Source organism: Echeneis naucrates, chromosome 2 (genome assembly GCF_900963305.1).
Source record: "Echeneis naucrates chromosome 2, fEcheNa1.1, whole genome shotgun sequence".
In the NCBI taxonomy this organism is placed as follows: domain Eukaryota; kingdom Metazoa; phylum Chordata; class Actinopteri; order Carangiformes; family Echeneidae; genus Echeneis; species Echeneis naucrates.
The window spans coordinates 17,569,384-17,586,888 of NC_042512.1; the positions used below are offsets into that span (position 1 = coordinate 17,569,384).

Sequence of the window (17,505 nt, forward strand, 5' to 3'; positions counted from 1 at the left end):
ACACACACAGACATCTGCTTTGGTTTGTTTCTCTTAGCTCTGTATTTGTGTCTTGTGCCCATCTTCACCAGCTAGTGTGACAGTCAAAATTGAGCAAATACAATTAAAGTTGTTTCATATGCAAAACAAGTTTGCCGAAGAGGAGAGGCCTGTCCTGGCCTTCGAAATAAACTTTTTAGAAAATGAATTTCAAAATAAGTATGCTATTCATATTCAAAACAAAGCCACATTAGGAAGAAAAATAACAGACATCCATGAGTCAGCAGCAAACCTGATTTCAAACATATCAAATAAGCAAAATATCACATGAAATGGATAATGTTTTACAGCCTGTGCTGTATATATTTGTGAGCCCTGTATGTGCTTGTGTGTTTTTTTGCAAGTGTGTGGGCGTTCAGGGACTTTTAGAAGTATGCCGGCAGCAGCGTTTTTACAAATGCCTCCTCTGCATTGGGATCAATACGTTAGGCCGTGGGGGGATGAGCCTGACCTATGTGAGCAGTTTTTCATAATCACTTACATCCTGAAAATACTGTTTTATCCCTAATGCTATTCTACATTTTGACTATGTTCAGGATGGAAATATAAAAAAATGACATGAAAAGAAAGAGAGCAGGTTCAAATATTGGTATTTCAGGAAAAAATAAAAAGAATTTTTGGCTCCCTATGATACGTGCCGGCCAGTCTGAAATCTTTTTCTAAACATGAATTTTTATGTTGCCATCAGTATGACAGGTGACACATGGCTCAAGATGAACTCATGCTATTACTGAGTCTGTCAAAAAGTGATTCAATAACAGCAGCATGTCAAGAGTGGCAGACCTCAAATTATTTCTCCATTTTCCAGTATGATAGCTGAGTGAACCAACAAGTTTCTGTTGCCTTCTTCTCTAATAACACCTTCATCCCTGACACTGCCAAAGGCCGGTGTCCTCACTATCTGTGATGCCTTCATTTGCAGTAGCATTCCACTGAAGCAGGCCTTGGCCCTGACAGAGCAGTCTATAATGGCTATGTTCATTGTTCATGTGCTCAATAGGCAGCACATGGTGTGGGCAGCAGTCAGTGGGGCTAAATTTGTGCCTCTCTGCTCATTCCGGGGATATTTGTGACTTGCTCCTTGTTGACTTGTTGCACTCCTTGCTGACAACAGACCTGTGTGTCACAGACTGATAAATCCAGCCAGCTGCCCACAACAAGCCTGCAAAATACTGGAGATGTGCACGCTCTGCAGCAAAGCATCAAGTGGCGTAGATGTGCTGATATAGTGTATCCAAAAATATCAACAATAAATCAGTACATCACCATATAATATACCTTTGTTATGATGGCGACACATTAGTTTGTATCATGTGTGGTTTATATTGTGTCACTAAAGAAATCAACATGCATACTCAGATCCAAATAAACGTCATGACATTCATGTCATTGCAATAACAAATATACGTGTGTATGTTTTTGTTTTTATCGAGGAAATGCTAAATGGGAGCTTACTATGCTTTAGTTACAGAAAAGTGTGGGAACTTGGGAACACAGACCTGCTTCCTCTCAGGGAATATAGCTCAATATATTCTGTCGGATGTCCTTCACGTCTTCATCTCGTCGACAGCAGGCTACTTTGACAGACGGACGGCCGCTGGTTCATAAATCAGCGGGCCCATCTTCTCCCGGAGGGAGATTCACTGTTGTTTCCTTGGTAACAAGCACCCCTTCCCCTTTACCCTTGCTTCCTCTGGACTGTACCATATCTACTGTAGGTGGGAAATGCCTTCTTTCATCGAATAGAAACGAGACTTCTTTGTTTAAACAAAGCAACGTGTTCCAACACGTGATAAAGCATTCTATGTATTTGATAGTTCCTGTGTATTACAGCTGTAAAATCGTTAATTAACCTGTTACTAATATCTATACCTTAGCGGAACACCCCCCTCTATCGAAGCTCGTTTGACGTTTCCTCAACTGTCAAAATCGCTTGTTGCTTCCTACCCTAGCCTTAAAAGTAGTTAGCGAGCTAGCGTGTAGCGAGTGGTAGCATACTTCACCTTCCGATGAAATACTCGTCGAAGGGCGGAAAAAGTTTGCTCCTGAGTAGAAACAGTGATCGGCGTCAGTCGAAGTCCATTTTCCGCCGTCCTGTTCCCCATTCGCGGGTCTCTTTCCCACCGAAATAGCGCTCCCGGAGAAGCGGCGGCGGCGGCTGAAGTGCAGCTGGATGTGACAGGTTCGTCATCAGGTAAGCTGCAGGTAGTTAGCTTAGCGGCTAGCACTCCGAGGCTCTGGCGATTTCCTCCACACTTGTTACGTTGTTATAGCGAAAATCTAAGGCTTTTGTGGACAGCAAAGGGACTCCAAAACACTCCCGGTGTTGTTCTAACATTGTTCGTAGATGGCCGGTTTGCTAGGCTAGCTCCCAATCAGTGCTATTGAAAACAAGTGAAAGCTGCTCCACAAAATCAGAGATGAAATCAGTCCGCTTTTGGTGCAGCTGGTCCCCTTTGTGTTAGCTGTAATACTTTATGGGACGAGCTGTTTGTGTTAGTGAAGCAGCTATAGTTACCCAATAAAACCTGTCGAGGCGAGGTTTTGATAAAAACCAATCTATTACTAAATCCACCACAATCACACAATGGCGTATGCCATAAAGTGCATGTTTATCCCTTTATAAAGTACATTTGCAAATGTTAAAATACCATAAAATGCATTGAATCTTGATTAATGGGCTGAAGAAAAACTGGAGCACCTCTTATGAGATGTTACCTGCAGAACATTATCATCCACTGTAGGTTGCCTGAGAAATAGTCTGTACACCTGGGCACGGTGAATAGGTTTGGATCAGGAAAGCTGCTTGGTCATCGGCAATAATTTGTCCTTCTGTAATTGCAAATTGACATTTTAGAACAGAATTGCACCATTGGAAGAGCAGTGAGGCAGACTGGACACATTAAGTTTAAACGAGCTACCAATAGAAGACTTGAGAGTGGACCTAGGTTTGCCATTTGTATGGAATATATTGTGTTCATTAAGCGGGTTAGGGTATCTAAACTATCATTGTTAGGGCATAGGCTTTTGCACACACATCCAAAAGTTTCAAACATGGTTAAATTTGCAGGTTATCCTTGAGAAAATAGGCACTGTTTAATATTAAGCCAGTAGGAATTTTAATAGTGAGTATCTAGTATTCTCTGGATGATCTCGATCATCTCTTTTTGATTTTTTTTATTTTTAACACAGTCCTAGTTTGTAGCTATGAACTTGCACCAAAACATGCCTCTGCATCCATCCACCTCCTGTGGGTTGCATTTGTTACAGCCATGACAGAATGAGTTACAAAATGAAGGAAAAGCACAACTCGGCTGCTGGATATTTGATTATGGCTAATAATAGAAAAAGACAGCTGCCTTTTCATTGATCTGTCTTCGGTGCCCTATTTCTGAGCCCTGTTTTCCCCTCTCTTTTTCTCTCTCCATCTCTTTCAATTTCTCTTACTCTCAATTTCTCTCTCTTTATCTCTCTCTCCCTTTTTTCCTTGTTAAACTATTCAATAATAATAGTACTAACATTGAATACAAACAATAGTCTCTGCTGAGAAGCATTTTCAAATAGTTTTGACCCGTCAATCTTCATTTGCTGTAATTAGCATGGTTTCTAAATTCTCCTTTTGTATTTGAAAATGAAGCCGCTTTGTGCCACAGAATCCAAAATCTGGTTGTGTGTGAGTGAGCCAAGCTATTTGGGGTCAAACAGGACAGGGATAATAAGTGGGGAGGGGATACCATGTGGGAAGGAAGTAGCTCGGCTTGTTTGTGTGCCAGGCTTTTGTTTGTTTTCCTGTCGGACAAATCTATTTAGGAGGTTGGCTATCTAAAGTCTGCCGGTGGAAATTAGCTACAAGCAGGGCTTGTTATACAGTTATTGACAGTTATTCAGTAATGTGGTTATTGAGAAGTCAGTTGCAGCCAAATGAGAGATTGATAAGTTTCATCCACCAGCAGTGATGGAGCATGCAAACCTGTACACCTGCTGCTATTTGGACAAATGATAAGCTCGTGAATTGTTCATTTTAATTATCATACCAGTCAAGCTTTTCTCATAAGGTTCCTGATTTAATATCTTGCCTCTGTTTACATGTGTAGGGTTGTGAGTCGGCTTTCATAGAAAGCGTAAAATGATACCTATCCAAAGGCTGATATCCCCCATCTTCTTGTTCACGCTTTATCTAATGGTAGCGCACTTATCTATGTTATTTCCCTACAGGTGCCCTGATGCCAAAGATGACGTCAGTATTCAGTGTCATTTGCTGAAGTAGACAATTTTTCAAGCTAGTGAGATTAATCCCCTCCAACCCCCATCTCCCCAAAGACAAATCTTTTGCCTGGAGAGCATCAGATTATATATAGCTAGCAAAGCATATTCAAACGGTAAATAGGTTTGTTTATCATGGAAGTATAATTCATGTTTAGCTTCACAGATGTCAACGAAACACCCAGGCTGCCGCGTCATTCACAGCCTTTGTATGAGACAGAGAGAGAGAAAAAGAGAGACAGACACAGGCAGAGACAGAAGCACAGAGAGACAGACAGTACAGCTGTTCTATTGAATCTGGATCGAAAAGTCATGAAGCTGGATCTCTGAGTCATCAGTTCTGTGACGCTCCAGTTTCACGGCTCATATGATGCCAACCAGCATGTCATCAGCTGTGTGGAGGGGAGTGGATGGGTGGGGTAGGAGACAGACCAAGACTCCCAAATCACAGTCACAACCAGTCTTTTTTCCAAGCACATTCTGATGCAATAACAAAAGAAATGTTCACTACTGTGTAATTTTCCAGTCCAGTAAACTAAGGAATTAGATTGAAATAGAGCTGGAAAAATAGCTTACAGAAAAAAGGAAAGCATACATATAAGGGATGAGGAGAGGTCATAGGAGGAGAAGACAAGAGACTGTATGTAAAAAGGAAAGAGGAGGAGTGGGGTGTCTGGGTGATGGGGTAGATGAGTTTAGAGGACGGATGCTGTAGAGGTGAGCCAGGAGGGGGAGGAGGTGCAGGGCTCCTGTTTCCTGGGGGGATGGTGTTAAATGTGATGATATACATAGAACATAGACAAGGACAGGGCTGATTTCATTATGTGACTGCAGCAAATCTTTGATTATTGCTTACTGGCAATGTCTTGTATGACAAATGTGTCTAGACTTTGTATGCTTCACCTTCTTTTCTATCAAAAATAGTTCAAGTGGGACCGATTTTGAACTGAAATCAAGTCAAGTTCTCCAGGCGATTATTGAAAAATTAATCAATAATATGATAGCTAGTTTAACAGGGCGTGAAATTGGGGAAATACCTTTTAAGCTCGGCATTCATGGGTTGTTTCTGTTAGTGCAGCTTTTGCCCCTTCAGTTAGGCTGCTCTGTTCCAATCGAGAGCAGTGATTCAGAGAAGCAGCCCCTCCATTGGTCGGAGTTGTTAGGGGGCAGGGCCTTGCCACAAGCTGGTGGGCAGGAAGGGGCTGGCTTTAGTGGTGTTGGGGGTGGCTGGAAGTGTTTCAGCCAGATAGTTGGAGTAGACACTCTTCTGCTTCCTGCCTGCTTGCTCGCTTGCTTGCTCCGTGGCTGAGAGAGAGAGAGAGACATTGAGAGAAAATCCCTGTCTAGGCATGGACCTCCGGCTGCAGCACTCGGCAGCTTGTGAGGAATGACAACACTTCACATGGTCATTAACTCCAATCACTGAGGCTGAAGGGAGAGCTGTGTAGCTCAGTGTCACAGAAGCACCGGGTGCTTCCATGTACAGGACATCAGACAGACAGAGGCACACAGCAGAGCTACGGGACCCAGAAAAATGAGGTGGGCAAGAACTGTCATATTGGCTGGCTTTTTCTGTTTTTTCTGGAGTTTTGCTGCAGTGTGCTGCATACCAGTCTGGGTGGGGAGGGAGGAGAGGGAATATTTTGTCTGTGTGAGAGAAAGAGTGTAAAGCTGAAAGAAGGAAAGATAATATAGATGGAGTGGGATAAATTCAATGGAGCAGTGAGAGCGTGTCACCACGCAGTAACTATCCTTATAGCAGTTTCCAGCACTGTAATGGACTGGGGAGAGGCGTTATCACAGCAGTTTACTTGTTCTTCCTCAGTACGAATGTAAGAAGTCCTCTTTTGCCACATAGACAGCTAATTTTTTACTCTTCAGGAAAAAAAACTTGCTGCGTTTTGTGTCATCTGCCCTGACACTGCTTGCTATGTGTGTTTTCCACAAAGTTTTCCCTTGCAACTTCCAGTGTGCAAATGTTCCAAATAGCAAGGTCTTACTACTGGCAAAGGTTGTTTGGACAGAACAGGGTCTGATGTTTCGACATTCTTTTTGTATGTAGACACAAGTAGCCAATGGCCTGAATAAGCTGGAACTTTACAGTTCTAATAAGGCCAACATCGTAATTAACCTTTTGAGTTAGATAGTGCATGGTTGACGTGTCTCTGGCTTTCCGCTGTCTATCTTGATTTAGCTGCGTGCTAGATTCCTGGCCTGGTGTGCTCCAGCAGTGGACATCGGTGCCTGCATGGAAAAGGCCAGGGTGGTGTCATACGTCTGGCCATGGTTCAAGGGGAAGTGGGTGTTTTCGAAAATGGAACATCAGTTCAGCCCTTCCTGTTGAAAAAAAAAAAAAAAAAAGGATACGTCTGCTAGATCCTGTGAGGCAGATATCACCTTCTCTGAAATTGACTTGCATGCAAATTGTACCTCAAGATGGTATTAAAAGGATTTAGTGGTTAGTAGGTTTTTCAGACATCTTCTGCATGAAAGAGAGAGTCTGATTGCTCTGTGACACGAGGGTGAGTTTGCTGAATCATTCAGCTCTTATGTTTTCAAGTGCTGTAATTTGGTGGCTTAAGATTTCCATTCATTTGATGTGTTAAGCTTAATATTTCAATGTGCAAGAGCTTTAATCTAATATAGCATGAATAAATGTTATTTTCGGATCTACAATATAAGGTGTCTGTGGAGCTTGTCACACTAGTTAAACTTTACCTTTACCTTTCCTCTTCAACTGTCACGTCAGTCTTTACATTTAGTAAGCTTGGGTATCTAGTTAATTATCATGTTTATCTGAACAGCACTATTCGCCTCTGGCTGCAAACTGTACTGTAATTAGCTGATGACTTGCCTGAGTCCTGTGGCTAAGCAGGGAGCAGACAATAGTACTTAAACAGGAAAACAAGTCCATTTACTAAGTGCAAGGATTGATATCAATAAATGATATGTAGACTCTCTTGCCTGTTCTTAGTTAAGTGCTGATATAAACTTAGCAAATGACAGCAATGGCATATCATCTGTTCTGTGTCATGAAATGAGCCACTTATCAGGAGAGGAAATCCCAGTCCCATATCACAAGTAGGGCCATTTGGGTCACTGTGGTTAAGTTAAGGCTATTATGATATAGGGCACACCTATCTGCTGACTCTGTAAAAGGCTTCTTGCAGTTCATCTGAACAGTAGCTTAGTCCTGGTATAGACTCTGCTGAGCTCACTCACCTGTCCTAATCGCTAATGATACTTGATAATATTGAACTCAAGGAGCCATAGCTTATGCCAAAGACAATTTCATAAGCATCATAGCACCCCTAGTATTAAATACAAATTAGCCTGCAGCGTCCTGCTCTGATCCACTCTGGAGATGCAAAGGAACATTTTGCAAGGGAACAAGCTGGTGACGTTGCACTGAAAGCTAGTGTAGGTTTGTAAGGGATGGAGGACATTTTGATAAAATCTGCTCTCCTTTTCCATTACTCACTGGAAAGTGAACATTTTCCTATTTTCCCTCTACAATGAGGCCCTCTCTCCACAGCCTTGAAAAACACTGGCCACTTGTTCCTCTTGACCATGCAAATGACCATACAACGGTGGCTTGCCAGCATAAAATGGTAATAAATGGAAATGCAGTCACTCAGGTACCCAGCACATATTCCTGTCTGTCATAGTCATTTGTATTCACACTTTATTTTGCTGGCAACACCTGGCTGATGCCACAGTAAACGTTGTCACAGAGCTTACGACCAATGGAAACCAGGTAGCTTATCGTCTCTGCTGAGCAAATACAAGCGGCTACGATAACTGCAACACACAGCCAGAGCACACAGATACCAGACTAATGAGTTACATACGTGGTATTCAGAGGTCAAGCCAATGACTTTCACTCGAGACGCCCCAGTCCCGCTGACTCTCATTCAATTAAGCAGACTGACCAAGATAATGCCCCTGCCAGCTGGCCTTCGTAGCGTCAGTAATCCATAAAGTCTAGTACTGTGGTGCTTTTCCTCACATCTCTGCCCTGCTTTATCAGGTCACCCTCCTTGTCCACAGTTTGTACTGAAAACACAGGGGGCAGAGACAAAGCCTTTGGACAGGACCTTAAGAATGAAAAATAAACAAGATAGACAGATGTATAGCTTTTAGATTTTGAGGTTTTATTTAACATGCAACACTGAACTGCTGCCATTGTCCTTAAAGTGCGACTGCTAAGCTAAACTATGCCATTTTGTATGCAGCAGAAGCTAAGCTAAGCATCCAAGGACAGATGAAACCAAAACGCATCCTGGCTCCAGCCTCAGTGAGAGGTTCCTAAAGTAGTCATTATTCCAAAGCAATATTCTTCCTCTGTAGTTTCTCTCTGCTCTTAGGATGACATGTTGTTATGTGACAGAGGTAACTCTTTTCCCACCAGGATCACAGTTGGCCTTCCTGGAGGAGGTGTGTTGTGTTTCGAGAGCAGCTAGCATTAGATGCAAATCTTCTGGCAGTCATTTCTTTATGTAGCAATATTTTTCTTCGTTTGTGAACATGTTTGAACTTTTACTTGGTTAATTGACAAAATTATTGAATTGATGATCAGAATTGTGCATTTTCTATTGTCTAACCAGTTCATTAAAGAATTGATTTTGGCATAGTTTCAATGCTGATTTTGTGCTTCACAGTACCTAAAATGATGACAAAATATTGGCTTTGGCAGCAGTTAAATTCCCAGGCCTTCTTGCACAAACATACAGGAGCCTAAACAGTTCTGGAGCAGGCGTGCATGTTCCTGCATGATATTTATGATACCATCACCCACATCAGGGTCCTTTTGATCTCAAATCCTCATCATTTGTTTTGAATAGTTTTCATGTCAGACATTGTTTGAATGTTGCTTGTTGGCTTCCCTTGTGAGCTTTTCGGATAATCACAACCAACCTTGTCCACACTGTGGGCCTGCTTGATATTATGAAAACTATCAGTGCTTTAAATGTCTTGCTCCATTTGCGGCCAAGTCAGTTCACAGAGAAATGGCGCCACTGTCCCTTCACACATTATGACAAAGTAGGTTAGCTTGATCACAGACTTCTTATAGCTTCTAAAAATAAGAAGGGATTAATTGTTAAAGGTCAGATCTGACATGATTCTTACCTGACTGTCTCTTCTGCAGCTCTCTCCCTAGGGAGATGGTGTGAAATTAAATCCTGCTTTGGAGAGTAGAGCCTGGGCATCAGTATGATCAGGCCAGGAAGCATCACTTCTCCTTTCACATGATCAGCACTAACGTTGGGCAATATGATGAGACAGACAATTGTCCAGATTTAATTGCTTGAATCAGTTTGAGTTTGGCCGGTGATTCCAAGGGGAAACATCTCTCTTGCACTTGGGGTCAAAGTTTAACTTAACATGTTAAATAAATAAATAAATAAATGAGACATAATCTTGAATGTTTTGGATATCTTTTTGGATAAATGGTCTTGGCCATATGCTGCTTTTTATGTTTCAGCCTTTCAGCCACAAACCTACACAAAACTCAGAAGTTAGCAGTTCAAGTTCAATCAACTCACCAAGTACAATTTTGATGTTTAGTTTATGCTGGACGATAACACTGCTCTGAAACCAAATATGATAAGACTTTAACAACTATTCATCCATATGTGTTTGGATTTATGCCTGTGTTGGGAATTGGAAAGGCATGTCTTCTTCCCTCAGAAGTAGAAGGATATTTCAAACAAGTCCCTACGTCATTAACACGAATGAAGTTTGCTATTTAGCCGCTGAGGTTGTTGTCATTGTATATTCTTGATCTTGTCCATATATAGATTGATATGTTGAAGTTGGTAAAGGGGAATCTTTTAGAAAGAGCTGTAGGTTTTTACAACCCTTCTCCATCTCTTTAGTTTGGTGTCCTCAGCCCCCTTCTCCCTCCCTCCCTCAGTTAGCTGGAAAATATTTCCAGATGTGCCAAGAAAAGAGCTCCCTGTGCAGTAGCTTAGTAATGGATTTCATACACTCATACTAAAGGTCACTTCCTCAGATTGTTGCCCCACCGATTGTTCCCCCTCTGTCCCCAGACAGCAATCAGACAGAGACCAGTGCCTTTACAGGACGTGGCAAGATGGACATACACACATTCCCCCCATGAATGTAAATTGCCAGGCCACCGTCAATGAGCCAGTATCTAATTTGAACGGTGGGAGACCAGTGTATATTGCAGGACACTGGGCAGCGTCATAATCGTGTCTGGCATTGGCATATGCATCTGTCTCGGTCCCTCTCTGGCTGCTGGACGGCTGCCTGGAATAGTGCTGCGCTGCGCGGTTTTCTATTGGCTGCGCCATCCCTCCATGCATGGCTCTACTGGGCGGGTTGCACCCTGGGGCTTTTTTTCTATCTCTACTCTAAGTTGATGCTCTTGTCCAGTGTTTCATAGCACAGAAGCCTTTGCCATTCACTGCTTTGTATGCAATATGTCAGAGAGCCAGCGGGCTTGTAGTCGGTCTGTATAATAGCACACAGCAGTGACTGAGGGACTTAAGCTCAAGTGGTTTCTGAAAATCTTCACAGCTGCTTTTTCTCTGGTTCATCAACCCTGTACCCTGGTGAACTAGCAGGGTACTAGTAGGCACCCATATTCAGACTGACATGCATAAACACACTGTTAATGTCTCCTGATATTTCGCAAGCCATTTTCACACAGTGAAAATAACCTCAATCTGTTTGTTTCTTGTCTCTTTCTGTCTCTTTTTCTTCTCCATTTCAGATTACTGACAGAAAGTGCCTTGTGAGATAAAATCCCTGCTTGATGATCCCTGCACATTTCTGTGGAGCTTCAGATTTCACCTTCTGCTGTTGTGACAGGATAGAGCTCAGCTGCAAACAACCCTTTGGGTTGTCCTTACCTGTGCTCAGCGTGGAGTAACAAAGTGAAGCAGTGGAGCTACGACACAGCTGGCTACGGTGCCAAAGCTCAGCAAGAGTAGGCACTGAAGACTTTTAAATAATAAAAGGCCACAAACTTAATTTGAGTAATCCTAAACTGTGCCAATACACCTCAAAATAGCACCACTTTGGCTCCCCAACATCTGCCCTTGATCAGATATCATCATTCATACAAAGGACATTTTAGGGACAGCGGTACGACTGGCCGAGCTTGTCTCCGAGCATGCCCCCTCTGCCTTGTCAGAGGTCTGCACCTGAGACTTGCTGATTGATGAACAATTAGCTGTTTGACTGACAAACTCTACAGCAGCGGTGCAGTCTCATGCTCCGGTCACAGAGACTTTGCCAGTCCATTACCTCTGCTTTCTTGTCCACAAGGACAAACCTCATCCACTGACCTGAGGCAGATCATTTATAGCTACATGTTCCATTAGATTTAGTTGTTGTGGGTTTTGTTTTTTTTTTTTTTGGAACACTGAAACGCCTCCTCAGAGGATATCCTCCTCTCTAAACCAAGTGGCTCCACTCCATCCAAGCTCCACAGCCAGCACTCCTGACATGGCTCTAAACATCGCCTCGATACGGGACACAAAATGGCTGACCCTGGAAGTGTGTCGGCAGTTTCAGAGAGGCACTTGTTCACGCAGTGATGAGGAATGCAAATTTGCCCACCCACCCAAAAGCTGCCAGGTGGAGAATGGGAGGGTCATCGCCTGTTTTGACTCATTAAAGGTGAGGACTTTGAAATGCAGTTTGTAATTGCTCTCATCTATTTTTTGACTCAGTTCTTTGTTTCATATTTGATACAAATGGATAATTGGTAATTGCCTGTTGCACAGGTAACATTTATTTATTTGTTGCTGTTGTTGTTGTTTTCACTTCACATAACTGCATGGTCAATTGATGCAAAGCAAGTCATACTTCCCTGCAGTACCAGGATAGTATTTGAGAAGAGTGTTCCAGCGTTGTGGTTCCTCATGGTTGGTAGGTGTAGGTTGTCTGCTCAAATTAGCATATGTGTCAGGTCTCCATGCTGTGCTGCAGTTAGCAGACCAGTCTGACCTATGAAGCAAAAGGCCATAGATGTCTGCTGTCATGTTCACTGTCACCACAAGTGTGTGTGTGTGTGTGCGTGTTTGGTTTTTTATGCAGTTCTTCTAATGTTACCATCCCTTGTCCATCATCTGTACTTGTGGGGGAGCATCTGATCGCCTTAAGTCATTTTAGGGTTTCTATTCCTGGGTGCATGTCAGCTGTCACACACGACCAACAACCAACATAAGAAGCCAGAGCTTGTTTTGTTGTATTTAGTTCTCATAGAGCCGAGAGGAGGTGTAGGCATCTCTTCTCCAGCATGTAGACTATCTTTTGACTCCTCTTGTCAGGTGTCATGTCACTGTTATATTTGTATGTTTAGTCCACTTAATGCAGCATTTGACTTTTATCTTGCTTTTTTTTTTTTTTTTTCGTTGTGGCAAAATATCTTAAATTAGCTGTACACCACACACATTGAAAGTCTCCCCAATTATAACAAGGGCACTTCACACAAGCCCCCACATGCTGCAAACAAGATGACTGAATCCAAGAGCAACCTATTATTTTCAAGCTGAGTGGAAAGAAACTAAACAACAGCTGTGACAGTGATAAATAACCAAAGAAACTAGAGCATAACACTGTAACTGTGAGGAGTGTCTTTTTCTAAGTTTACCCTGTAGCTGCATTTTGCTTGTACAGCAATGCAGTGTGGAGAGTGAATTTCACAGTTTTCAAGGCTGTGTATGAGGCCAGTGACAAAAGCCAGACTCTTGTGAAGAACTGTTCTTTAATTATGACACGGTACACTTTGTTATACCTTGAAAATTAAAAGTGCTGGTTAGCTGAGGACGTCACTCTGTTGTGACCCAATCCATCCTGAGATACTCCAAGCTTTCCAGAATGTGTTAAGGCCCTCCTCGTGGCTGCTTTTTCTTTTTCTGTAATTTGTTGAAGCATTTTAAGAACACAACAGTGTTTGTTCTGTCTAGTATCTGGTCTTTGTGCCTTTCAATCTGCCACTGCTAATAATAATGTTCATTTAGAAATTTTGATGCTGTCATTCTGTGCCAGACCATCAGCTAAATAGTCAAATGTATAGACAGATCTATGCGTAGTAGCTTTCACTTTATCTCTTTCTCCACCCACCCCCTCTATTCACCATATGATCCAGTGACAGAACGAGAATACAGGATTCTCTGTACTTTTAACTCCAACTCACCTCCTCTCATACAAAGACTTTCCTCGTGACAGCTAAGCGAATGAATGCTTTATTATGCATTAGGAAATGTGTTTCGCTCCACGGCAAGCTGATTTCCACCCAATTACGTCTGTGTCTTCCTGGGTCTCCTCATCAGACAGGGTTATCATGCCAGGGTTGTGTGCTGCCAGGCGTAACCTGGCCTGTGATCGGCAGAGTTCCTCCTCATAAACATGCGAAAGGTATGGCTCAAGAGAGTGGTGGTGTACCTTTGTCTTAAACAAACATGCTGATCCTGTGGAGAATGTGACTGTTTTAAATGAGTTGGCAAAGACATCCCTGTGATGACAGTTACTCCTGTTACAATTTGCTCACGTTACAAATTTAAATTTCGCAGTCCACTGCCAAATGGGAAGAAGTTCCTTGCGACCTTGCAGGCATGCTATGGCAAAGCCAACCCCTGTGAGCTAGGTTTTTGGCCTATGATTTATTAAATCTTTGGGTTGCACATTTAAAAAGAAAATCTTTGAGATGAGATAGTAGATAGCAGATTTATCTAACAGACAATCACTTGGAAAGCATCTTCTGCAACGTCATCTTAAAGCCAAGACACCAGGACTGCAAAGAAAGGCTGCAGTCATTGCTTGTGGCAAGAGGTAGAGAAGAGACAAGCGCTTTGTCTATTTTGTGGACAGAAATTACATTTTAAGAACATAATTCAGTTATGGTATGTGCATTCATCCTCACTGAGACCTGGACAACAACCAGGCCTCATGATTTCTGATAAGGGAAGTTATGGGTATATTTGGTTAGGGAAGCAAACGGTCACCATTCATCTGGAGCAGACGAATGATCTGGAAAGACAACGGCAGCTAAAATACGTGGTTTTGCATTTTCTGTTTGTGTGCTTTGCATGGGACGAATGCCAATGAGGAATCATTCCTGTTCAATTTGTTCACGCTTTTCCAATCAGAAAGCCTACAGCATCCTGACTCCGCTGTGCTGCTCTCAGCATGTCTATAGTGTAATGTCTCGGGGATTATTTTTGTCCCCCTGCTCTACACTGAAGGCTTTAGAAATAGTCTCTATGCTACATTTGTCATCTCTCAAAATAGGACAAGCTGTCTTATATCAGTCCAGTTGAAGCTGAAGTCACATTTAGTAGGTAGTTGTGAGAAAGCTTACCAGATATCATACATTTCCATTGAACGGTGACATCAAAATTTGACAGTTGTGACCTCAGCTACAGGGAGAGCTGTGGGACTGACTCAGATGTGTCAACTGTTTTTGAAACAGACATGTTAAATTCCCAATGTGGCTGTGGAGCCTGGCACTGCTCATCATTGTGACTCTCATACATTTGAGGTTTGTCTCTGCTTTATCTTTTGAATGAGGAAAATTAAATGCAAAGCTCATATGGGCAGAGAAGTTAGGTGGCTGCCAGGCACAAGGTAGCATTTAAGTGATCAAGCTGTTGACTGGACTTGTTTAATAAACGTGACCTCCGTGCAATTATTTTTACCTTCAGCTACTCATATGTCATTCACTGCCGAAGATGACAGACAATCAACACATGCAGCGCTGAATCTGCAGCAGCGTAACAGATTGTGTGTCATGTCTGAAGCCGTTTCCTTTAAGCTCTTTGATTCTTGTTTCACTGTGACCATGGAAACCATGACATAGTGTTGGTGGATAGGAGCGAGAGGGGAAATGAGCGACAGTAATGGGGCAAATGCAATCACACCAGTCATGTGATGATGTCACATTGGCCATGCATCTGACAGTAGCCTTTTGTTAATTTCTCTGCTTTTCCAGTTTTTTCTTTTGAGTGTTGTCTCTGACCAAGCTGACTAAGACATATTTCTTCTCGCTGCAGTAAAAGAATGCTCATGTCCAGAGCATTTGTCTCATTTTATGTTGACTGCTTGTCATTGCACAAATATGACATAACACACAGACTGTATATAAAGCAAGAAAGTAAGACAAGCAATAAAATAAGATAAATAAGCAGTTTTTTTTTGTCATTTATATTTCTGCACTGCTGATTTTTCAGCCGTTCCTTTTACAGTCCAGATCGCATGGTTGAACATGGGCTGGACATTTTTTTTCTACTAGTCAGATTTTACCAGGTGACCTCCATGCCTGACTGAGCTGCAGTAGTCTCGGTGTGAGAGCCATCCTGGTACTATCACATTTCGTCAAGTTGCAGCAGTCCGGCAGAAAGTGTTGAAGTAGGAGAAACAATAGAAGGTACTTTCAGGTTTGTTGAGTGTTTTCTCATTTGTAACACAGACTCTGCACAGTCTCCCTGGGGGAGAGGTGCCCTGTTTTTCCTCACTTGGTAATAACATCTTTATCTGGACTCTGCTTCTAAAGACCACATGTTTTTTGGGGGGTCGTGGGATGACTGAAGCAAGTAAGTTGTGAAGTGAGGAAAGAACTGGAACTGGAAATCTGGTTAAAAATTGAAACAATGGAGAACCAGTTATACAGCCAAAGAAGTGTAATAATAAAGCTGGGCTCAAAAGTGTTTTCCTGTCTGGAGGTGACAGGTGAAGCCAAGCAGGGAGTCAGAGCAGCACTTTTTTACTAATTGTTAGAGATTGTATCATGATTCAGCGCACGTGTCTGTGACCTTGAGTTAATCTGTTACTCTGTAGGCACCAGCCCAGACAGACCCCAGACAGAGAAACCGAAATGCTAGCAGGTACCAAAGGCAGCTTTTTTGAAGTTTAGAGATTCCTCTGATATAACTGCAACTTCCTCCCGCAGGGCTTATTACATGAGCTTTTTTCAGACCTTTGGGAACCCTCAGTGAACATAAACTTGATGCCCACAGCCTCAACCCCCGCCCCTTTCCTCTCTTGCTTTAAAAGATGGGCTCGGCTGCATTCCTCGGCGTAATCCTCTCGAACTGGGCCACACCCTGGGCAGAGTAAACGGGGAGGGGAATGTATTCCGCGCAGTGGGAGTTGGTGTTCCCCCAGGGTCATTCATGCACACAATGAGGCACCGACTTGAGCTTAACACGGGGCTGCAGTGGATGCAGCATGCTTTGATGAGCCCCTGGAAGACCCCTGCCGCTCCCATTAGTCAAACCCTCCTCCACATACGCAGAATCATGCACACACACTCTGTGTCTTTCTTGTTAAAACTGTGCCAAATTACATTTGATCCATGAGATTTCACCCCCTACAGCCTACACCCCCAATCTAAATTATATGAAAATGTTCCAGGAATAAGGAGAGATAAGAGGGGAAGAAAAGGAAGTCTCATGTCCCAGGCCAAGTTAGTCAGTCTCGTCATGGGAAATTTTGCATGCCAATAAGGAAACCACAGAAATATTTATTTTGTGGAAATGAAAGCATTTGAAACAGTATCAGCATGTTTTGTGGATACCCTTGAACCATGTAGTACATTGAGGTCCATCACTAAATCTAAACCTGTTGAAACCAACAAATTCAAATCTGCTTTTGTCTTCCATGATAATATGTTTCACTTGATGTGATATTCACATGTCAGAGTTCAATTAACATGGAGAGTACAAAGGTTATTGATGTCACTGCACTGTGCTGCTGCTGCTGATGATCAGAAGATGATGCGGTAGGGTTATCATTTTAATTGGGCCACTGCTCTGACCCACATCTGTGTGTCTCTGTGTGTGTGTGGCTGTGAGAGCCTACTATGATACCCTTATTTCCCTGCCCCCCTCTGGCTCTCGCTGCAGAACTGGTCAAAGTCAACTATCGACACTATTCTGAGGATACTCAGATATAACAGAAAAAGGAAAAAAGAAATCTGCTGTAAGACTCCTTTTTTTTTTTTTTTTTACTCCAGTTGTATATATTATTCCCTATTTTTACCTGCTGTTTTGATCACATGTGTAACTTCAGTTCATTCACTCAAATGACGCCATTGCTGGTTTACAGTATTCAGAGTCGTCTTTTCAAGCAGATGTTTTCTCCTAGGAATGGGGATGATGCTGAACAATTTTGCTCTACATTGTGGACAACCAGACTAAAATACACTGAGCCAACTAAGAAGAGATG

The 17,505-nt window shown here is 42.6% G+C and overlaps 1 protein-coding gene across 12 annotated transcripts in view; it reads left to right on the plus strand.

Moving 5' to 3' along the window:
- The first annotated feature begins 2,010 nt into the window (after positions 1–2,010).
- mbnl2 (muscleblind-like splicing regulator 2) overlaps positions 2,011–17,505 on the plus strand; it is a 46,863-nt gene continuing 31,368 nt past the window's right edge. For 10 of the 12 annotated variants that reach the window (XM_029518229.1, XM_029518262.1, XM_029518203.1 and 7 more), the window contains exons 1-2: positions 2,011–2,233; positions 11,045–11,955. In XM_029518229.1, the coding sequence (XP_029374089.1) occupies positions 11,782–11,955 (174 nt within the window). In that variant the 5' untranslated portion in view covers positions 2,011–2,233; positions 11,045–11,781. Of the gene's footprint in view, positions 2,234–5,440; positions 5,842–11,044; positions 11,956–17,505 lie in introns of those variants that run through there. The other 2 variants (XM_029518220.1, XM_029518211.1) reach the window with 2 other exon arrangements.